This window comes from Cinclus cinclus, chromosome 2 (genome assembly GCF_963662255.1).
Source record: "Cinclus cinclus chromosome 2, bCinCin1.1, whole genome shotgun sequence".
Classification (NCBI taxonomy): Eukaryota; Metazoa; Chordata; class Aves; order Passeriformes; family Cinclidae; genus Cinclus; species Cinclus cinclus.
This window is the reverse complement of record NC_085047.1, coordinates 536,543-559,386: the sequence shown is the minus strand read 5'-3', so window position 1 is coordinate 559,386 and position 22,844 is coordinate 536,543. Positions and strand designations below refer to the sequence as shown.

General features: G+C 50.9%; 1 protein-coding gene across 1 annotated transcript; it reads left to right on the top strand.

Annotated features, from left to right (window-relative positions):
* Positions 1–1,693: 1,693 nt before the first annotated feature.
* On the top strand, positions 1,694–21,717 carry RNF169 (ring finger protein 169). Its single transcript, XM_062510624.1, has 6 exons — positions 1,694–2,027; positions 8,550–8,626; positions 12,861–13,007; positions 13,691–13,803; positions 14,484–14,583; positions 16,439–21,717. Exons 1-6 carry the CDS (start codon positions 1,694–1,696, stop codon positions 17,639–17,641), a joined length of 1,974 nt encoding a protein of 657 aa, XP_062366608.1. The 3' UTR covers positions 17,642–21,717.
* The last annotated feature ends 1,127 nt before the right edge of the window (positions 21,718–22,844 follow it).

Genomic DNA, 22,844 nt, shown 5'->3' with positions numbered 1-22,844 from the left:
CCCTCCCGTAAAATATATCTTCCCAGTATTCCATTTAACCCTGCCCTCTGGCAGTGAAAAACCGCTTGTGGGGCTTTGGGTTGGAGGACAAGCTGGAGACCCAGAAACCAAGTTCTGTTCAGGGCAGGCTGGATGTGCAGAAGTAATTCGGGAGAATAGCTGACAGAGATCCTTTTCCAAATCCAGTATGCCTGGGACTCCGCAGAGAGCTAGAGCTCTGCGCAGCTCTTTGTCCTCCAGGTAGCTCTGGTGGGGAAGCGTCTCCCATTGCCTCGTTCTGTGTCCCTCCCCGAGGGCCCCTCAGTGCCCAGCTCCCAGGTCAGGCTGATCCCAGCTTTGTGGGGAGCTAGGGAACAGCACCCTCCGTCTGACTCTGGCCTGCAGCAGCACCTACGGGACAGACGCACAAATTGCTGGACTAAGTCCAGCCCCACACCGCTGCCATAAATCATCTCAATGAAGCCGGTATGAGTTTTTTGTTTCGTGAGAGAGAACTTTTTTGTCAACTGGTGTTGCACGGAGCCCACAACAGCAGGGATCCGCATGCTGGCATCCTTTTAGTCGTTCAACAGCCTGAGACAACTAAAGACAGCAGTGTGGGTGAGATGGAAAGTTAATGATATCCCCCAGCAACTTCCTGGCACACGTGCAGAGGCTGTTCCTTGGGCATGGATCATCCCTTCCTCTCTCCAGCCGTGGAGACAGGAGGCTCCTCAGGGAGGCTCAGAGGTGTAGGGCTTCACCCCTGTCCCTGCAGCCACGTTTTCTCTTCTGCCAACCCAAAGCAGCTGAGAGGCTTCACCAGAGAGGGTGCTAAAATATGATGGAAAGGCAGATTGGTTTGGTGCCCCAGCAAGGAGACGAGAAGCAGAAGAGAAGCGCAAGAGATTTCCATAGCAACTGGTGCAGAGGCTCTGCCTCCTCCGGTTCGCTCTGAGTCACGGTCCATGGTGGTTAAACTCCGGCTGGATGCCGAGTACCCTCCAGAGCTGCTCCAGCAGTCCCCTCCCCAGCTGGACGCCGGAGGGAAGACCGAACAAAAGGCTCGTGGGTCGGGATAAGGACGGACAGAGACCAGGACCCGCTATAATCATGGGCTGGCAGAGCTGGGGGTGCTCACCTGGAGAGGAGAAGGCTCCAGGGAGAGCTCAGAGGCCCTTCCAGGGCCTGAAGGAGAGCTGGAGAGGGACTGGGGACAAGGGACGGAGGGACAGGACACGGGGAATGGCTTCCACCGCCAGAGGGCAGGGATGGATGGGATATTGGGCAGGAATTGCTCCTCGTGAGGATGGAAAAGCCCTGGCACAGGGCGCCCAGAGCAGCTGCGGCTGCCCCTGGATCTCCGGCAGTGCCCGAGGCCAGGCTGGACACCGGGACTGGGAGCACGCTGGGACAGGGGAAGGTGTCCCTGCCCATAGCAGGGGTGGCGCCGGGTGGGCTTTAGGGTCCTTCCAGCCCAAACCATCCGCGATTCCAAGATTTGCCCGCAGCAGCCGGGCCCCGTCCCGCCGAGGAGCGGCCACCCGCAGGGGGCGCTGCCTCCCGCCTTCATGAATATTCATGAGCGGGCGCGGCTCGCGCGGGGGCGGGCTCGGCGCGCGCGGCGCTCATTACTACGAGCCGCGGGGGGGGCGCCCCCTCATGAATTATGTGGGGTGGGCGTGGCCGCCGCGGCCCTTCAAAGTGTGGGAAGATGGCGGCGGCGGCGGCGGCGGGTGCCGGCGGCCGGGCCGCGGTGCGGGGGCGGCGGCGGCGGGGCCGGGCCGCGGCCGAGGACGAGCAGGACGCGGTGGTGCTGTCGGTGGCCGAGTGCCCGGTGTGCCGGCAGGCGCTGGTGGAAGCGGTGACGCCTCCCTGCCGCCACTCGCTCTGCCTCTCCTGCTTCCAGCGCTGCCCGCAGGGCCCAGGCCTGCGCTGCCCGCTGTGCCGCAGCCGCCTCTCCACACGGGCCCGGCGGCAGCAGGCCGAGCCCGCAGCCACCACGGCCGCCGGAGCAGCAGGCGGAGAGCAGCGGCCGCCGGACCAAGGTGCGGCTGCGGCGGCGGCACCTGCGGCCCCCCCCATCATGGACCGGGAGGGGCGGGGGGGGGCGCGGGGGCGTGACCGACGGGTGTGGCCATGGCGGGATGTGCCATGAGTTCGGGGGTCTCAGCCCGAGCAGGGGATGTGTCATGAGTTCGGGGGTCTCAGCCCGAGCAGGGGATGTGACCGTGGCGAGATGTGCCATGAGTTCGGGGGTCTCAGCCCGAGCAGGGCATGTGACCGTGGCGGGATGTGTCATGAGTTCGGGGGTCTCAGCCCGAGCAGGGGATGTGACCGTGGCGAGATGTGCCATGAGTTCGGGGGTCTCAGCCCGAGCAGGGCATGTGACCGTGGCGGGATGTGTCATGAGTTCGGGGGTCTCAGCCCGAGCAGGGGATGTGACCGTGGCGGGATGTGTCATGAGTTCGGGGGTCTCAGCCCGAGCAGGGGATGTGCCATGAGATCGGGGGTCTCAGCCCGGGCAGGGAGGGGGCATTGGGGCTGAGCCGCCCTGCTCCGTGGCATCGGGAGGTGGAGAGGATGGATCCCTGGAGGGTATGCCCAGCTGGGGTCATGTTTACCCTGTTCCTCAGGTGTTTTTGTGATAACCTTGCCCCAAAAGTGCACGGTTCCAACAGTACTGCCAGGAAGTTGGGCACGTTTGTACTGTATCAAGGTGGGAAGGGTTTTGCACCGTGGGAAGTCCTAGTCCCTTGTTGACATGAAGTCCTTCATCCCTGTATTCATGGCTTTTTGTTGCACGTTTCCTCCCTGCCTCCAAAGCTAGATGCCTTCCCAAACTGCTAGAAAACTGCTCCCAATGTTCCCTTCAAAATAAATCCTCGTCTGAGACAATGGCGTTGCTCTTTCCGGGTGGGACCTGCTGGAGATGTCCACCTCGCTGCCGTCAGAACTCGGGATGCCCTGGGATCTGTTGGTTGGAGAGGTGTTGCAGCCGTGTCCACATCAGCAACATAGCAGTGCTGAGGGGAACCCTGTAGAGCAAACAAGGATTTAAGCTACAGATAAACATCCTTCTAGCCTAGCCCGTTCCTTTCCCAGGGTGTTTCTGGTCTCCCGGTTCATGCTTGTGTCAGCACCCTCTAATTGGCTGTGGGAAGAATTGGCAGGATGAGCTTAAAGAGCTTAAATTGGTGGTTTGAACTAACCCCACTAACCTGGAAGAGATTTAGGAAGCCTTCACATGGAAGGATTTGCTGAATCAATGAACAGGTGGGCTGTCCAGAGGGAGCTGAGCTGGAGCGCTGGGAGCGGTTCCTCGGGAGGAGGCACAGTGGGAACTCCCCGAGTCAGTCTGCTCCAGGGCAGTGCTGTCAGTCATGCTTAAATGGACTCGGCGTGGTCCAGCTGAGCTTGGATGAGAGTATCCAGCCATGCTGCAGGAATGCTTGTGCAGTGTCTTAGCTGGGCTTTCTTAAGTAGAATTAATTTTGTTTCTCTGCTCGTCCTGAGTTGTGTGAGATGTGCCTGGGTCAAAAGGGGAGTGGCTTCCCACTGCCTGAGGGCAGCTTTAGATGGGATATTGGGATTAAATTCTTCCCTGTAAAGGTGCTGAGGCCCTGGCACAGGCTGCCCAGAGAAGCTGTGGCTCAGGTATTTAATTAAATCACTTAAAACGTGCAGAATCTTTAAAACTACTCGGTATGACCATTTGATGTACCTTGATTACTCTAGCTTAAACCAGCTAATTAATCGTGGTTTCCTGTCCCAGTTTTTGTGATGCCCTTTGGGATTCTTCCATAGCAGTGGGCTTAAGGAGCTCTCAGACCTTGGCTGAGGCTGGGGATTCTGCACTAGGTGTCCAAATAGGCATAAAGTCAAAGTCTTGCTTTGCTAAGGGAGGTTTCTTACATTAGAACAGTTGCTTGGCGAAATTCTTGGAATACAGAGAGGAGCAGCAGATGGGAGGCCTGGAGACTGCGGTGTGTGTTTGAGGATTCAGTTGGCCAAGGAGAAGGAGCAGAATATGTTTGCAGCGAGGTGTTCAGCCTGATTTGTGAGAAAATAAGTACATTCACATTTCAGAAATGAGATTTCTTTTGTTTCTCCTCTGCCCAGTAGCAATGCACAACAATCAATAACTGATGCTCGTGTAAGAGGGGGTGGTGTGTTTTTGCCAGACTTGTAAAATGACTTCCCCCTCCTTCCTCCCAGTCTTTTTTTGGCAGTGGTTTTCCCCTTTCCCTGCTGGACCAAACCAGTCTAGTTCTTGAGCATTTCCTGGTTATTCCTTCAGTTCCTGTCATTTCTGCTGTTCTGTAGCTATCACTAGTTGTTTGTTGTTTTTTTGTTGTTTTTTTTGGTCTCAAGACCACAGTGCTATGAGTTTGGAAGTGGCAATCCCAAAGAAGCCTTTCCCTGTCTTGAGAAAAGCAGTGATTTGCTCCCCACATGGAACTGACTAAAACTGGCACCATCTCTTTTCTCCTCCTTGTCACAGTGTTGTACCACTGGTGGGATGGATTAAATTTAAGGTTTCCTGGGAAGGCAGGATAGGGTGTCTCTCCGGGGGCAGTAACTGTGCTGTGAGGCTGTCGGAGGGCTTGCACCTCCGTCTCTTTCCTCGCTCTCCTCTCTGTAGCCCTCCACAAGTCTTAAATTATTTTTAATCTGCCGTTCAAGGCATTAAAGGAGAGAGTCATTAGGACCAGACCCAGAGCTAACCCCAGTGGTCAGCGTGAGGGGCATGGCAGTGGATCATTAACTCTTGGAGAATAATTTTCCAGCTGAGTAGTGGTTACACCTGTGCTAGGGTCAGGAAATTCCTAACTTCATGTTTGTGTTTTGAAAACATGCAAGATTTCATCTTCAGCTGCAAGCGTTAACTGCCAGGAGTTAAAAGGAAGAGTAGTGAAAACCTCAAGGGAGACGGAAGCTGCAAAGCCTGCTGAAAGTTTCCATGGAAGCTTTTTCCATGGGCGAGGGGGATTCGCTGCTGCTGGTGGCAGAGCTGGGACTTGCCCAATGGCATCGGTTTGGCAAAACCCAAGAGCGTCTGAACAACAGACAGGGAACTGAAGGGTTCTGAATCGAGTTCAGCTTTACTTTTAGTCAGCCCGTGTTGTTGAATTCACCAGATGGAGGTTTCTGAATCTCTTGCCAGTAAACGTAAAATGTGCCGGCCAGGAGTGCGGCTCCACGGAGGTGGTGTGTAGGACACTTCTGAGCTGGCATGGAAAGGATGGACTCCTTCAAGGGGACTGAGGCTGCAAGTCAGATGCCTCTTATAAAGAAAACCAGTGTTAAATAATTAGAAAATCTTTTGTCCCCTCCAATAGTGTAGAAATCGGTTGTTTTTTCCAAGACTGAACACAATAGGATGCAGCTCTCGTCTGCCAGCATAAAAAAGCAGGATGCCAGGTTTGATCCTGCCACTGTGACTGTTTTGGTGCTCTCACTGGGCTTGGAAGGAGCATCCCAGCTGCAGCCCTCCCAGCAGCTCTTCAGAGTCAGCTTCGTTCAGAAACCAGTTCTGTTGAATCCCACAGATCACTGGAGAGGAAGGACAGGCAGGGGATTTGCTGCAAAATCAAGCAAAAAGCCTTTTCTTCCGTGGTCTTGCCTGCTTTGTTGTTGTCCTAGGCTGTGGCACACATTGAACTGTCTGAGCAGCCTTGTGCTGGACCTGAACATCCAGAATTGGCACAGGGAGGTGTGCCAGAGAAAGATGTGATGCTTTGGTCACCTTGTCTCCCTCCCAGCGTGGGGACTGGTCTGGTTCCACTTGGAATGGTTCTGTGCTGACAGAAGCATCCTTGGGTGCAGCACCCTTCTGCCCTGTTGGTGGAGGGGATGCTGCCCCTCTGCCCAGCCCCCGAGACTCCTCTGGAGTGCTGTGTCCAGCTCTGCATCCTCAGCACAGCAGAGGCAGGAGCTCCTGGAACTGGGGAAGTAGTCCCTTCCAGGCTGACCCGTTCCGGAGCTCTGTGAAATGCAGGTAGACGTCTTCACATACATTTTTGTTTTCATGTCTCCTACACAGAGTTGGAAATTTGGGGTCTCATCTCTTTTTGACCCATCTGTAAAATATGCAAATTGGCTAAAGTTGGATAGTTGCCTCCACCTGATGTTGGACCCCTCTAGCTCAGCCACTACAACTGACACATAAATGTTATTCCATTATTTGAAATTTCTTCCAGCTTTCTGAACCCAGGTGAGAAATGAGAGAGTTGACGTTGCTCATCTTTCCTGGTGCGCGTTTCCCTTGGGTTAGCTTGTGCCCTGGAGGGGAAAGCTCCACCTTTTCAGCTCCGGAGACAAGCCTTAAACATTGAGAAGTAATTGAAGTTTGCTGCAGGCGAGTTACAGAGTGCTACTGCTCTTGGGACAATCTCCGTGGAAATTCAGCTCGATAAAGTTCACAAAGAACTGGAACCGCTCAAGGACACAATTGAAAAAACATTTTGGAAGCCCGTGGAAGGGTTCCAGCGTGGCCAGTTGCAGGCACAGAAGCAGGAGCGTGGAATGCAGCCTGACCTCCCCAGCATCAACATTGCTTGGGGTTTTTTTATCACATGTGTAGGGACACTTGGGCTGTTTTCCCTTGAAAACAAGCCTGGCTCGTGGAAGCGTGTGAGTAAGAGAAAATAGCAGCCCTTTTATGAGAAAAAAGGCCTTATAATCTATATGCTTAATGTTTGCTTACATGAGATTGTTTTTCTCCCTCTGAAGCGAACATTAAAGAAATGCTTTGTGATTTGTACAGCTCTGGCGTTGGCAGCATTGCCCGTTCAGAGCTCCCGAGGCTGCGGAGTTTGCACCGCCCTCGCTGGCAGGAGGGACTGAAGTTACAGGGCTCCTGAGGAACTGTGAAAGGGAAACCCGGGGAAAGCAGGACAGGTGCTAACGGGATTTCCTCGGTTTGGGCACCGGGGCTGTAGCCCATCCCTGCGGGAAATGTGGCCGGGAACCAGAGGATGCTCGGCAAAGCAGTCGGCAACTTGGGTGTTTGATTCACCCACCCTGCCATACCTTTCTTTCATTCTGAGCCAAATAGAAACGCTTCCTACGGAAGGGAAGTTCTGTGAAGGGGGCTCAGCCTGGAGAAGAGGAGGCTCAGGGGGTCCTCCTGTCTCCCTGCAATTCCCTGACAGGAGGGGGCAGCTGGGGGGGGTGGTTTGGGCCCTGCTCCCAGGGAACAGGGACAGGACAGGGGGAAACAGCCTCAAGCTGTGCCAGCTAGGGCAGGTTCACTTTGGGAAGCTGGAGGAAATTCTTCACTGAAAGGGTGGTCAGGCATTGGCTGGGGCTGCCTAGAGAGGTGGTGCCGTCCCCATCCCTGGAGGTGTTCAAGGAACAACTGGATGGGGCACTCAGAGCTCTGGGCTGGGTGAATAGGTGGGGTTGGTCACAGGTTGGACTCAATGGTTTCAGACGTCTTTCCCAGCCTAAATAATCTTGGGATTCTGTGAAAATGTGATGGAGCTGCTGGTTGATATCCTTTAATTTTAGCAGGGTGAGAAAAGGAGGTAGCCCTGATGTTTGCTCCTTGCTCAAACCTGTCCCATCCTGACTGTAGCACGTTGGGATGATGAACTGTGCTGCATCCTGCCTGGAATGCTGATACGGATGGAGCCAGGATGGTTGTCCAGGGCTTGTTGTTTTGTTCTGGTCCTTCCCTTTTCCCTCCAGGCTCCTCCAACTGAAGTGCAACTTGACCAGACTTGCACTGCAGAGAAGTGGGAGGGAGCTTTGAGCTTCTGATATAAGCAAGGGACTCCTTTGGGAATAACAGACTCCAGGGATGGAAGTTAAGCTATAACCCTGTGCCAGTATGCTTTTGGTTTCTGAATTCCCGAGGGCAAAGGGAGGAAGTTGGAGCAGGACAGGGAATTTCTGCCAGACAGAGCATCCTGCCCGCTCGGCTCCAGAGCACCGCTCTGGGGAGCGTACCGCAAACGGGAGAAAGGCAGCGCTTGCTCGGGATCCGTGGGACAGCATTGCCGGCGGCTGGAAGGGGATGGGGAGGAGGCATTATCGGGAAGACAGGGAGCGTTCTCCGTGTGCTGGCGTCAGCGGCAGAGGGGCAGGGGTGTGGATTCGGGGTGCGGTGCTGCTGCTGGCAGCCTGAGTGCCTGGGGTGTCTGGCTGCGGCAGGCACCTAAATCCTGGCTTTATTCCTGGGGCTCAAATTCCCCGTGCCTCAAGCCTGGGTTTATTCCCGGGACTCAGATTCCCTGTGACATCTCTGGGCTCTTACTTCAGCCCTGTGTTTACATCCTCCCAGCGCTCCCTGATTGCTTAACTGCTTGTCAAGGACTCTTGAGAATCTCAGAGGAAACTCGGGAAGTGCAAAGTGGGATTACTTGGCCATTCTCCTCCCTATGTTTCTGTATGTTAAACAGAGCTGTGATGGCAGTGGCAGAATATAAACATCTGGGGTTGAAAAATTTTGCTGCAGAAGCTCTTGTGCAGCTTGTGGAGATCCCACCCTTTTTGGGAAATAATGGCCAGCACCAGTTATCCTGCACTAAAAAGTATTTACTTTTTTTTTCCCCCCTTTCCAGATTTTATATTCAGAGCACCCATTAAATTAAGCAAAACGGGAGAACTCCGAGAAGAATATGAAAGCCAGCTAAGGAAGGTCAGTATTTTGGGTAATTGTGTTTTTTCTTCCAGAATAACTTGGATTTGCTGCAGGAATGCCATCCTACCTGTAGGGAAACCTGAAGGGCTCTTTTTTCCCATTTTATAACAAAGGTCATTTATTCTCTTTATACTGCCCAGCCAGTTCGGGAAATGGCTGTAACTGAGCATGTAGAAGCCAAATTTTGCTGTCTTAGTCTGCCTTCCAGAACATGGAAATGTACCTTCTTTGGTGTGACTGTTTGGTTGTGGATGTAATTCCATAAAGGCTTTTGCAGCATAAGGCATCTCCTACTCCTCAAACATCCTTCTCCTCAAAAAAACCCCCTATTCCAAACTAGAGCTCTCTATTTATTTTTACTGACGGGCGGTGTCACTGCAGGTTACTATGGTAGCTTTGGCTGACTGTTTCATTAATTGATCATAGGAATTGCAAACTCTTCTCTGACTGGGGTGCCGTGCCAGGAAGGCGGGGACACTTTGTGTGCAAAGCTGTGGCACTTGTGGCATTTTCAGCAGCAATTCTCCATCAAGTTTAAGGAAGCGCATCAGCAGCATGGTCGGGCTGCAGCTGGAAGGGTTTTTGCACCTACAGTTTGACTTCAGCGAAAAGATACCGTGTGCAGCCCAGTGCAAACACTTCTCCTTTCCCTTCCAGTCCAAGGGAAATACTTCACCGTGTTTCTGGCATTTGGGCATGTTTCTGTCCTGTGCTTGTTCAGCCTGCTGCCTTCCCCTTCTTGTTCCCTGCCTTATGGCAGATGGGTTTCTTCCCCCTGCCAGCTTAAACTTGCTTTTTGTGAAGCTCAGCTGAAAGAGCCGTGTGGGAGGAGATTCTGTGAATCGTCATCCCGGAGGAAATGGCAGTGAAATTTTGCTGGTAAAAATGACAGCTAATGATGTAGTCACGCTGTTTCCTTATTCGTGGAATCAGAATAGAACCACAGAATCATTTAGATGGGAAAAGCCCTCTGAGATGGAGTCCAGCTGTTCTCCCAGCACTGCCAAGGCCACCAGCATCCCATGTCCCCCTGTGCCACACCCACATGGCTTTTAAATCCCTCCAGGAATGGGGACTCCACCGCTGACTGCCCTGGGCGGCTGGGCCGATGACAGGCAACTCTTTCAGGGAAGAAATTTAACCTGATATCCAACCTAAACTTCCCCTGGTGCGACTTGATGCTGTTGCTTCTTGTCCCGTCACTTGTTACCTGGGACAAGAGACTGACTCATTTGGCTTTGCCCTCCTGTCAGGAAGTTGTAGGGAAGCAAAACTGTGACTGTTGCTACTTACCAAGAGTTTCTTGGTATCTCTGAACTTCTGAGTTAGGCAGGAGGAGACAGGAACTCGGGTTTGGGAATCTAAGCTTCTATGTGATTGGCTTTATTTCCATGTATCAAGACACAGGGTTTCATCCCAGCTTCCCTGCCTGTGCAGTGGGGGTAACCTAGGCTTCCCTCCTGAGGAAGGGAGAGGAGCATTTCCAAACCTTTCTACATCTCCCAGAGGCGAGGTGTTTCATGTGTCAGAACTCTTGACAAGCTTCCCTGCTTTTTGCAGTTTAAAACACAATGGTACCGTAATTATGTGCTGAAGAGATTTTTATTTGACCCGGATTATCTCATAGCTTAATTTTCTCAACTGGCTTTCAGAATGAGATAGGTATTTGCTGTCTGTGCAGGATAACAAGGTTGTGTTTTCCTCTTTTGTGCCTTTGGTGCTCTTGCATTTTATGTTTTTCCAGAGGAGGCTCTCATTTCTGTGTACTAAAACCCTAACTCATCCTGTCCAGCTGTCTTTCTATCACAAGCAAGTCTGTTGCTTGTAAGCACACACAGTGGGAGGGAAACTCCTACCTGAGGCATGTGCTGACATGCAGCTTTCCCAGAGCCAGGGCAGACGGAGCAGGCTCCAGGAGGCAGCAAGCCTGAACAGTTTGTGGATGGAAGAGAAGATACCAAATGTGAGTTTGCCAAACTTTTGGAAATAAATGCTGTTGTCAGGAGTGATGGTCCTGAAATGGGCGTTTCTTGAGTTCTTGAGCATTTATAGATTGCTTTTGTACAGCGTTTCTTCCCCCCCCCCCCCCCCCCCCCGCAGTTGCAGTATCCAAAAGGACTAAAATAAATGCATTTTCTGCTAACTGTGCTGTTCACAGCAGCTGTGGGTCCTGCATCCAGTATTTCAGAGATGCTGCGCAGGTAATATAAGGTCCTTCTCCCGGGGTACCTGTTTCGTACTACTTTGTTTCAGTTTCTTATCCTCCTGTCCCATCACAGCATTGCCATGTCTAGAAGGAAGTTCTGTGGGAGACAATTTACCTTAAGGCTGCTTCAAGTTATTATTTTTGCCATTAGTACAGATTTTAGCAATAGAGTTTGACTTTGTTTGCAGCTGTAATTCTGGATCTAAATTTTTTTTTGTATCCTATTAATTAGGACTAGGATCCTGTTGTTGCCTTACTGAGTTCACTGTCAGCAAGGCCTGCATTGTCACCTCACACTAATTGTGCCATGGATTTCTCCAAAATCCTTAAATATTCCTGTGTGTTGTTGCATATTCTTGTGTCTTTCCATTTTATAATTTAGCCAGAAAAGTGAATTTTTGCATGTACTTTTCTTCCACATGAGAAATTCAGGAGGGTCACGGGTGCTGGGGAACATTTCAGCCAGCCAAAAAAAACAAACCCCAAACAACTTTGTGATTAATCTTGATATGAATTTGTTTTTCAGATGCTTCAAAAAATACAGAAATACTGTCGACTTAGAGCAGTCTATTCATCATGTCTGCATCATGTGGTCACAATCTGTGTTAGTCAGACACTGTTGTAGTTATTGCTTGAGATTATTAATAGACAAGGAATTTAAAGATACATCTTAAAACAACTCTGAGCAAGGAGTCAAACCAGTCTTTGAAAATATTTGCTGAACACCCACAATCAGCCAAAGAGTGGAACTTTTCCTGGTGTCCTCACTGTTTTCCTCACTGTTTTCCTCACTGTTTTCCTCACTGTTTCTCTCTTCCTTATCTCTGGGGGCTTGGATTCAGGAGTATTTGGGGCCTTCCCAGTTTGAAAATCACAATGTGCTTTTCCTGTAATGCTTGTTTCCCTTGTCATCCTTATGTCCATCATCCCCCCCCGTGTCTTTCTGAGTTAGGGAGCTTCTGAAGGACCTAAGACGCCTATGCCCAAATATGAGGGGAAACCCAGGGATATGAATTCCTAGTGCTGTGGCTCATGAGTGGGATGAAGATGTGTCAGTCAAAGGTCCAGATAACCTCTGCATGGAGGAAGGAGGGAGGATCTGTTCTATACAGAGATCCATGTAGACTATTCCTGGGTAGTGTCTGAGTTGAGGCAGAGGCAAGACACAAGCTGAGAAAATGACTGGGAAAATCAGATTGTATTCCCTGAAGTGTGTTCTGCCATGCTGTTCATCAGGAAAAGGTAGTGGAAAGGAGGAGATAAGGGGTGATGTTGGTTTTGATAGCAAGTCTGCAAATGAAAACTAAAAAAAAAAGGTCCTGGCATTAAAGGGGAGTTTGATTCCTTAGGTGAGGAGCAAAGTAGTGCAGCAGAGTCAGAGTCCATGTAGCTTGTGTCCCAGATCCTGGCATTCCCTTGCACTTCTCTTTGTTTGAAACTGGATTCAAGCTTTGAGCCTGGAGTCAGCTCTCAGGGGCAAGGTGGCCTCTCTGGATCCTCTCCATCCCAACACATGGGTGAAACAATGGGATTTCACCTCCCGTGTAGCTTTCAATGTGGGAATTGCTGCATCTCACCTTTTATTTTAGATGCTGCTGCTTATGTGTCTGCCAAATTGTGTGTGCTGCGTGTCAGGTCATTGGAAGGCTGAAACTAATATATCACAGCTTGCTTGAAACTACTTCTGCACATTTTTATTTCCTCTACCTACAAGAAGAGAAAAGCTTTCGTCCCTCTATTTTAGAAAATACAGTGGCAGAGAAGGCTTTGTCCAGCCCTGGGCCTCACGGTGCCTTTGTTGTTTTGCAAAGAAGATAAAATCCACAGTACTTGTGTATAAAACAAAATGTGGTATAGAAGCAAACCGGTCTTCACATGACTGTGAGAGAGAGGCAGTGGCTCTACCCTGGAGTAGAGAAATGAAGGCACAAGTTTAAATTATGTCACCAAACTCTTGGTCTTGCCAATCTGTAAGTGTAGGACTTTAAATTATAACTACTCTACCTCTTTTGTCATTATTTCCAGCTGAGAGAGGAGAAACTACAAGAAGAAAAGGCATCTGAGGATATCATGCACAAGTTCATTCTAGATGACATGGATGTAGGGAAAAGAAAAATGGAGGAACAGCAGAAAAAAGATGAATCTGTGGTGCTGAAAGGGAACCAAGACTGTGTAAGTAAGCTCATGCTTCTCCTTCCTGCCCACATATCAAAATTTTCATTCTTTGGCTTTCCAGAATTCCTTGATTGAATTTTTATAGTTCATGAGGGATATGAGCTGGCTATAAGGATCCCTGTTAATGAGAACTGTCTTCTAAGGTCTGTTAGGACTGCAGATATTCTTCTAGAGGTTTCTGTCCCCCACTGTGTGACTCTTCCTAACACATCTGATCCCCTCAGCTTTGGGGATATCCTTGGTCTTCAGGCTTCCGTGCATTTTCATGAACATTTCTCCATTAATCTTCTGCAGTGAACTTGTACAACTGAACTTCAACACATTTTTTCATGCTGACTTCTGCTTATTTCCCATTTCATTTGTGAGGCTTTGCAGGAAATGATCTTAAATATTCCATTTGATAGGCTCACCCATGGGGGCTGAGTAACCAACACTCTGTAGCAACCTGTATTGTAGAATTTTTCCACATTTTCTTGATCAATTCATTACCTTTATTTGATGACTAACAGTTATATATAGGAGCAGTGTGCTTATATTTGTATTATCTGTGCCTTATGTCCTCTCAGTATAATCAGAAATGGGGGATTTGGGTATCTTCAACACTTGCAAGAAAGAGCTTTATTTTCCAAGTTATTCTTTTTGTTGTGCATGTCAGCTAACTCTTCCTTGATTGACTTCAGTTTCCTGAACGTCTCTCGGATTCCGAGAACGAAGAACCATTCCAGGGCAAGCAAACACATCGGTCAGCTTTTGTTTCCAAGACCAGTGCCTACTCCTTTGCTTTCCTTTCAGGGTAAGATGCTGAGACTTATTTAATGTCCCTTAAAGATGTTCTTTCGACCTGAGATGGTCTAGTTCAAGTGGTGGTTCCATTCTAAAATAAGTGATTTTTTTTTTCTGGAATTTTAGAGCAGACTCGTTGGTAGAACATGCTATCTGTCTGACTCCTTCCTACCTGGAAGCTAAGGAAGTTAATGTTCACCCCCTGAAAGAGAAAAATCATTGCCTGTAGATTCAAACTATTAGTCAGAAATCAAAATCCTGCAGTATGAACTCAAAAGTGCTGGCTCCTTCTCCAGCACAGCTATGAAAGGATAGCATCAGCCCCAAACGGCTCTGTCCCTGGAATGCTGTTGGTTGAGGCAGTGGAAGCTGCTGAATGACCAGGTGTGTTTCCACATGAGAAGCAAAGGGGTTTCCCCAGCTCCTCATTAGCACTGACCTCAGTTGATTGTGAGCCATGGACAGAGGAGTCCCTGTGCTCAGTGCGGAGCCGTGAACACTGACCAGGGCTCTGCCACAAATCCAGGATTCCTGGATCCCTTTTCCCCGAGGGCACGGGAGGTATCTCTGCCAACCAGCTGCTGCCAAGGCTGATGCCTCTCCCACAGGAAGCAACTGCCAGGGCTGTTGAGCTGGTTGTTGTTCCTAAGGTCACAAACATTATTCTGTTCTCATCCCTCTGCTTTTCAGGAATTTAACCTCCAAGGTGGAGAGGAGTCGGAGCTGCAATGACACCATTCAGGAGAGATCCAAGAGCAGGCAGAGATCAGCCCCAGCCACCAAAACAAAGGTACAGGCAGCGTCTGGAAACGGGTTCCTGTATGTAAATGTTCTTATTTGAGGTTACACAGCACCAGTAATCTGGAGATACAAAATATGGGCTTCGTGGCACTGTGTTATCACCACAGGCCCAATCGCTTGCTTGCGGCTCCCAGTAAAACCTGCTGGGTTAGGAATTACTAAACAGAAAAGCTGACAGGTGTCAGGGTTCTTGTGTAGCATTGGAGGCTCATTGGAAGTTGAAAGGGTTCTCATGAGGCTTTTGTTTTGTGATTCATTTTCAAGGCTAAATTCATGTCAAGGCTGAATCCCCAGCCAGGTAAAGGAAAACCTTTTAGAAGTTTAGGAAAATAACCCTGTCTTCCTTTCCCTTTCTCTCCAAAGCTGTTTAAACAGAGCAAAACCCATTGCTTTCCTGCCATCGGGGTACATTGGCACTTCCATACTATAGAAGATCCAAAGGCCTGGTCTCCATAGGATCATAGAATGGTTTGGGTCAGAAGGGACCTTAAAGCTCACTCAACCCCCTGCCCTGGGCAGGGACACCTTCCACTATCCCAGGTTGCTTCAAGCCCCATCCAGCCTGGCCTCAGACACTTCCAAGGATGGGGCAGCCACCCAGCTGCTCTTGCTAGGATGTTCCACCTCCTCGTGCTGACACCCCTCCTTCTTGGGTTCAGTTTCATCCCTGATGGAGAAGGAGAGGGTTCAGATCCAGAGATCCCACGAGGAACAGAAAGCTGTGCAATCTGCCATCTGAGCTAATAGGAGCTGGACTGAGCCCAAAGCAAAGATCCTTAACTTAACTTCCCTCCAAGGACTTTCTTCTTTTTTAAGAGGATGCCTTAGGGACGTGACCAATTACAGTTCCAGTACAGGGTTTTCCAAAAACTTATTTTGACCTCAAAATAAGTGAGTAGAAAAAGCCTTCTTTTGGACTAAGCAGGGAATGGCTGCTATTGTACACACTTGCTTCTGGATAAAAATATTTCATCTCAGTGCTGAGCATAAGACCATTTGTAGTTGTTTGTGCTGTTTCCTCTCTGATTTACTTGTGCAGGGATTATTCCCAAGTGTAGCAGCATTTAGGGACTGTCTTAGGGATGACAAAAGAAATGTTGCTCTTAATCACACAACAGTCATCCAGGTTGGAAGAGACCCTCAGGGCCATCAAGTCCAACCATCCACACAGCACCACCACAACCACCCCTAACCCACATACTCAAGTGCCACATCCGGGCACCTTTTATACTTGACCCAAGTCTTTATTCTTTCTCTCCCTCAGCTTGGAAGGGAGCAAAAAGTAATTTAGAGGTAATTTCCCTTGAGAAGCATGGTTCCTTCAGCCAGGGCAGGGCAGTGGTTCTTGGTTTCTCCGTGTCTTTGCTGAATCACAGAATCATCCAGGTTGGCAGAGACCTTTAAGGTCATCTAGTCCAGCCATCAACCTAAATGCGCAGATTTATCCAGGTAAAGAGAAAACACATTTCAAGGCCAGATTGGACAGGGCTTTTGGAATCTGGTCTAGTGGAAGGTGTCCCTGCCCATGGAAGAGGGTGAAATGAGGTGGTCTTTAAAGTCGCTCCTCACCCAAACCATCCTGCTATCGTGTGATTTTGCCATCGGAGCGGTTGTTGCTTGTGGCAAGAGCAGCTCTTAGACTGAAATAAATTTGACGCCCAGGTTGCACTGGACTCCGGAGTCTCTGCTCACGTGCCACATCAGCCGTGGAAGGTGCTGTGACCAGCAGAGGCTGTCTGGCACAGCTGTGCACGGCAGCCATCCGTTTTCCCATCCTCCTGTCGCGTGCTTGTCCGTGTGCAGCTCCCCGGCGCCTTTCCCAGCTGTGCTGCCTTGCCTTGCAGGTGCTGCCCGTCATGGGCGCGTCCACGCCGCTGCTCGGGGTGCTGTCATCCACGCAGAACCACCGCTGCCTGTCCGCCCCGGATCTGACGGCCGAGAAGCGCCTGGTGCTCAACGCCGTGTCCTCCCTGTCAGCGCTGCACAGGCCCGAGCGATCCATCAGCCCCGAGAGCAACGACAGCATCTCGGAGGAGCTCAACCACTTCAAGCCCATCGTCTGCTCCCCGTGCACGCCCCCAAAGAGGCTCCCCGACGGCAGGGTCCTGAGCCCCCTCATCATCAAATCCACCCCCAGAAACCTGAACCGCAGCCTGCAGAAGCCAACGACCTACGAGGCCAGTCCTAGAATACTGAAGAAATGGGAGCAGATATTTCAGGAGCGTCAGATCAAAAAGACTCTGTCTAAAGCAACCCTTACGTCCTTGGCTTCGGAGCCTGGGGAAGACAATGCGGTTCCTGACATCACCAACTCCAGCAGTTGCACTAAAGAGCAGCCACAAGTGCAGGATGATCACCTCCCGCCCGACACAGCAGGAGAGCCTCGCCCTGAGCTGGATTTCCTCCCTTCCGTCAGTGCAACGAAGCTGGGAAGAGGGAGCGAGAAGGACAGAGGTTCGCAGGCCTTAACCACCGATGACAGCGCTGCCGAACGAGATGTGAGATCAAACGTAACCTCCCTAAACACGCGGGCGGCTGAAGTCCCAGACCTAAAAGTGAACGCGTTCATGGACAAACCCTGTCTTAGTCTGGGTCAGAAAATGCTGAGCAGGAGACTCATGGGCGTCAGCGCTTCGCTGCCTGACAACAGCACGCTCGGAGTCCCCGTCAAGCCATCGGGGAAAAAGCAGCTGAAATACCTGAACAACAGTGAGCTGATCAACGTACAGAACAGCACCTGCAACTCCGTGGAGAACATCATCGGGGAGCAGCCGCCGCTGCTGCGGCGCGGCCGGAAGAGACGCTGCAAAACAAAGCACTTGGAGCACAATGGCTCCGTCAAAAGACTGAGGCACGTGGCAGGGGAGGTGGGCCTGCCTCCGGAGGTTCGGGATGTGGAGCAGAAGCTCCAGCAAGAGGAGGAGGACAGGAGGTTGGCCCTGCACCTGCAGCGGATTTTCGACAGCGAGAACAGGACAGTGGATAGGCGGAAAGTCCGTGTGGATCGGTATCTGCTGCGGTCCAAGAGCACTCTGGGTGCCAAGTAGCACCGCTGGACGATGTTGCCTTTCTAGAGGACAATGAGGTTTATCAGATTGTCTTATAGGAAAACTATTTTTTGCCCTGCTTCCACCCATGCAATTGTTTTTTCATTTCGGTGGTAAGACATTTCTAGGTCCAGTTCAGAGAGAAGCCAGCGTCCTTTCAGATTTAAAAAGAGAGAGAGAGAGAGAGAACTAGAAAAAAAAAATCCTCCAGTCCTCTCTGGTTCGTTGGTCTGAAGGAATTGCATGTCATCCCTGTGAATACACTGCAAGGCCTCCACATGCAGTCGGGCACACCTGGGATCCCCAGCTAGGAGGGTTGTGAACGTGGGCTATGAGGACCGTCCCTTGCCAAGATTGCCAAGAGAAATCTGAGCTCTGCTCATGGAAATTGTCTGAGAGTCTTCTCCTCTCTGCCTGCCCCATTTTCTCCTTCAGGCTGCATCTGGTTGTGGGGTCAGCCTCTTGCCCACGCTCCATATTTCTCCTGGGGAGTCCTAAACAGAGTCCCCCCCCCATAGTACTTCCAATGAATGTATCTCACTATCTGCAGCACAGATCATTCATCGCTTTCTTGAAGCAGAAAGCCAAATGCAGTGAAAAGAAAGACTTAAAATAAGGATTTTACTGAAAAACCTGATAGGGATTTGTAATTTTACGTTTGTGACGGGGGAGAGAGCTCAGGTGGAGCGCACGCTGAGCACTGGGACCCAGGGAGCTTTTCTTCCAGTCCGTGTCTTTTGTAAACCAAGAGGGTTTCCTGTTCTTCCCTGTAGTACTGAAGAAAGGGAAATGCTGGCCAGGGAGTTTCTGGAAGGATGTCCTCCCAGCTGCCACATCCCTTGCTCAGTTAAGAGCTCTCTCAGCACACCTAAGGCCTGTCCTTGCATGTCCCAGAGGAGCATCCCGAAGGATCCGGCCAGGCAGACGATGGGACGGGAGCCCAGCAGTCCCAAGGGCTGCCCTGCCCCTGCTCCAGCTTCCTGGCTTCAGCTTCAAACCACTAAGAAGGCTCAGGTGAGCGATGCACTAAAAACTTCCGGGCATGAAGCTGGGCCTGGAGCAGAGCTGGCTCAGAGCCTGGGCTTGGTGGAGCGTGTGTTCTCTGCCCAGATGCGGCAGGCCGCCCTCTAGAGTGTTTCTAACCCTCTTCCATGGATTAATTTCATGGATTATTTCCAGTAATGCAGCTCAAAAAGTACCCTTCCAGCTCAGTCCTTGGCAGCTGCCTTGCAGAGTATTCACAGGGACCCTTGAGGCCCATGGGGAGGGACCTTTGTCTGAGGCAGGGGTTGGGGCATTACCCATCCTGCACTCCCTGTGAGCCAGGTGGCAGGGGTGTTTTTGGGATGAGCACACTGCAGGGGCAAACTTCCTATGGACCGTGTGAAGGGAGGGCAGCCAGTGCACGTAAACAGATCTGATCTAAGACAGCTCCGTTGCCCAATTTCCTCTATCTAAAAACAGTTGAATTTTCTCCCTCCGTCTTAAACAGTCAAAAAGGAAACAGGAACTGGTTTTCTTTTTCACTGCAAGGACCCTGGCAGTTTCTTTTTTTTCCTAATTGAACTGGATTAAAAAAAAAAAAAGAGGAAAGAAAAAAAGAAATCTTATATTTTATTGGGTAAAATTTATATATTTTAAATACTATATTTCAACAGATCGACACTTTTGTTTTGCAAAATCTTATAGCAGTGGTTCCATAATATATATCTCTATCTCTGTATCTCCTTGCCACACAAACTACTGGATGGTTGAAGTTGCACCTGGGGCTGCTGAGACCTGGCCTGCTCTGCCTTCCCAGCACTCCGGGCCCTCTCCTGCACCACAGCCTCGGCAGGTGCTGCATGAAGCAGGCTTGAAGCTCTTGACCCAAAGCAAAACCTGCTCCTCTGTCCAGCTGTGAAGTAGAAGGAAATTAAGGACTTGGAGCTTTGACTGGACCTAGAAGAACAGCACAGAGAGAAGGAGTGGTGGCCTGGATCTGCCCTCGGAGCTCAGGAGGGAAAGCCACAGCTTTAACTCGGAATCCGTGCTGTTTTTCCCAACATTTTGAGCTACAATATGCATTTTCCAGGTGCATTTAGGTTTAGAATTATTTTTACAGGCCCCCTTTTCTGTGGCTCATCCCTGGAGCCCCAGACAGACTTCCCTAAATAGTTTCTTTTTTTTTCTGGTGGTGTTTGTGGGGGTTCAGCTGGGGCTGGGCTGCTTACACCACAAAAAAATAGATTTACACGCTGAATGTATCTTCTTTTTCCCCCCTTAAAGCAGATTTCACAGCCCAATGCACTAGGCCAGTGTCTTAAATACCTTCTTTTGAGAAGATTTTATAAATATTTAGGGGTTTGTGCGTTAATTTTCTGATCCCAAATCCAAGCTGGGCAGAAGTGTAGGAGGCAGTGCCTGAGCTGGAGCTTGTCCCCAGCCGAAAAAGCTTCATGGGACCTCTCGTGCTCCCGGCTGCCCCCAAAACAGAGATCCCAACTCCCCCAGCATCGCACAGAGGCCGTGGCATCTGCGTTGGAGGAGACCTTTGGATGTGGAATCACAAGTCTCGTCAGGGAAGGGTTGCGGCGATGCAAAGCCGGGATGAATGTTTTGCTAATTTAACACTCTCAACGTTTGTGTAAGCTTGCAAAAAATCATCAGCAATTGTAAATAATTACTCTCAAAAGAGCAGGAATACCCAGCGTCTCCCGTGTAAAGGGAATTGGGAATGATACCACCTTTGTCAGAAATCGTGGCAGCTGAGGAGGAAAATACTTCCTGCTGAACACTGAATGCAGCACGAGATTAAACCAAGTATTTATTCACCTTTTTCTGAAAGTCCTTTGTAGCCCTCAACTGCCTTCCCTCCAGGATGAAGGCGTTCCTTGCTGGCTGTGGGAGAGCACGGGCATGGGATTGTCCTCCTAAAATGTGAAGCTGTCTGATCCAGAGGGGCAGGGGTTGGTTCCTGACAGAAGGACTGTGTCTGCCAAAGATGCCACCAACTCCCAGAAAGTGGCTTTCTGACCCTCTGGAGCTCTCTGCCCGGGAAAAGCTGTACAGAAGGGTCCGTGTTTGGAGTCAGCGAGATGGGATAAATGAAGGAAAAGTGCCAAAAGGGATCATGTCAGGTGGTTGTATGACGCTGTTCTATATTGTCAGTATTTCTCTTCCAGTGCTATTGTACATGCAGTGCACAGTAGTCATGAAGTGTAGCTTGAACAAGCGCTTCTTTGTATTTTCTCAGTGAAAGCAATGGGGGAGATCGAAGCCTTAAAGACTCTCACTGACTTTAGAAATCAAGCCTTTAGCAATGCTCCGAGGGGCAGGCCCTGTCCTGTCTCCCAGCTGTCCAGCAGAAGGTCGGCAAAGAGCTTGTCCCACACACGAGGGGAAGCGTTTTGGAGAGCCTGGACCCTCTCTCCCGGTGGAGCCCACTGCCCACGGTGGGTCCCCACGGGATGTCCCGGGGATGGAAGCACGGCAGGGAGCTGGGATGTTCCCTGTGTGCCGCACCTCCTGGCACCGCCCTGTCCCCTCCCCGTATCTGCGGAGCACCGCGACGCATCCGCCCTGGAGTTAGCTCCTCACTATGCAAAAAGGAAAACCTTCAGCTGGTCACGGGCGGGGGTGTGCGCCTGCTTTCCTTGGGGTTTGCTATGGGGCTGTTGAAAACCAATCTCGATGTCGCTACACTTTTCCTCCAGTAACGCTTTAAATCGTTGTGCTTTCGTGTTCTCCGCCCGCCAGCAGAGCACCGGCTGGCTGCAGACTCTCACGGTCATTCTGGTCTCCGCTGAACCCCCGTGGCTTCACCTGAATGTGTTACAAAGCGACGGAAGGCACCAAAGGACCGCTGACTTGCATGTGTGAAATGTGTGAGTGGAATGACATGCAGGCATCTGTCATGTTGTGGCTTCTGTTGTTTGAAACAGAGTAAATCCTGCTTGTGAAGCAATTGTCACAAACCAGAAATATGCCAACAAATGTGTACAAATAACGGTGTTTGTTTTAACAGCAACCAGGACTTGAACTGCAGGGCAAAGGCCGAGGTTCAAACAGAATAAAACCAGATTCTGACAGTGAAATTCCCTGCTTCTTGATGTGCTTGGAAACGAGCAGGATCCTACCGCTGCTTGGCCCAGATGGGTGATGCCCACCTCCACCTGAAGGAGGTTGTGGAGCAACTGTAGAATCACAAAATCATTTTGTTGGAAAAGCTCAGAGACCCAAGTAATGCCTCCTCTCAGGACAGACCCATTTTTATCCGAGGCTGATCTCCCAGCAGCTGGGTTTGGGCTGGGGCTAATCCAGCTGTAGATCCCAGGGAGCCCAGCAGTGTCCGTGTGGCACCCTGGCAGAGCTGAGCCGTCTCCCACTGGAACACGCCCGTGCTTTCCATGTGGGCAGGGAAAGGCAGATGCTGCTCGCCCATCCTTCCTGTCTGGATCCCTGGCATCTGCAGCAGGACATGCTCGAGCTGTCCTTTCTCCACTTCCAGCTCCACTGGCACCTCCGTGTGACCGGGAATGCTGCCAGAGCTGCCCAAGGACTTGTGCCTGCTCCGCTCCTGCCCCCTCTGCTCTCACAAACAGAGGACAATGTGCGTCTTCCTCCGGGAATGCCTTGGCGCAGCCAGGGCTACAAGCCAGGCCCAATTCCCTCCAAAAGGAACAAAGGCACAAAGAGGTTTATTAGTAACAGGCTTGAGCAAAGACAGGTGAAAACCCATCACTTGCTCTCACTTTAGGGAGCTGCATCTGCCCGGAGACCAGTCTGGGGCTGCTGCTGATTCTTCTAAGGTAAACTTGACATCCTACATCACAGCAGCCAGACTGGATCAGTCCAAATGGCCATCTAGCTTAGCGTCACGTCTCCTGCAGTGGAAAACGGGAGGTTCCTTGTCGTGGCAGCTGGGGCCGAGCTGTACAAGAAGGGTCTGATTGAGGAGGAATAAGCAGCATCCTCCTCACATGGCTCGGCCACACAACAGGCTGCTGTGTCGTGTCGGACGTCATAGAACCGTGGAATAGTCAGGGCTGGAAAAGGCTTCCAAGGTCATCGAATCCCCCAGCACTGCCAGGCCAGCACTAACCCGCCTCCCCAGGTGCCACGTCCACACGGCTTTAAATCCCCGCAGGGATGGGGTCTCCGCCACTGCCCCGGGCGGCTGTGCCAGGACTGGACAGCCCTTTTGGGTTCGGACGGGGTTTGG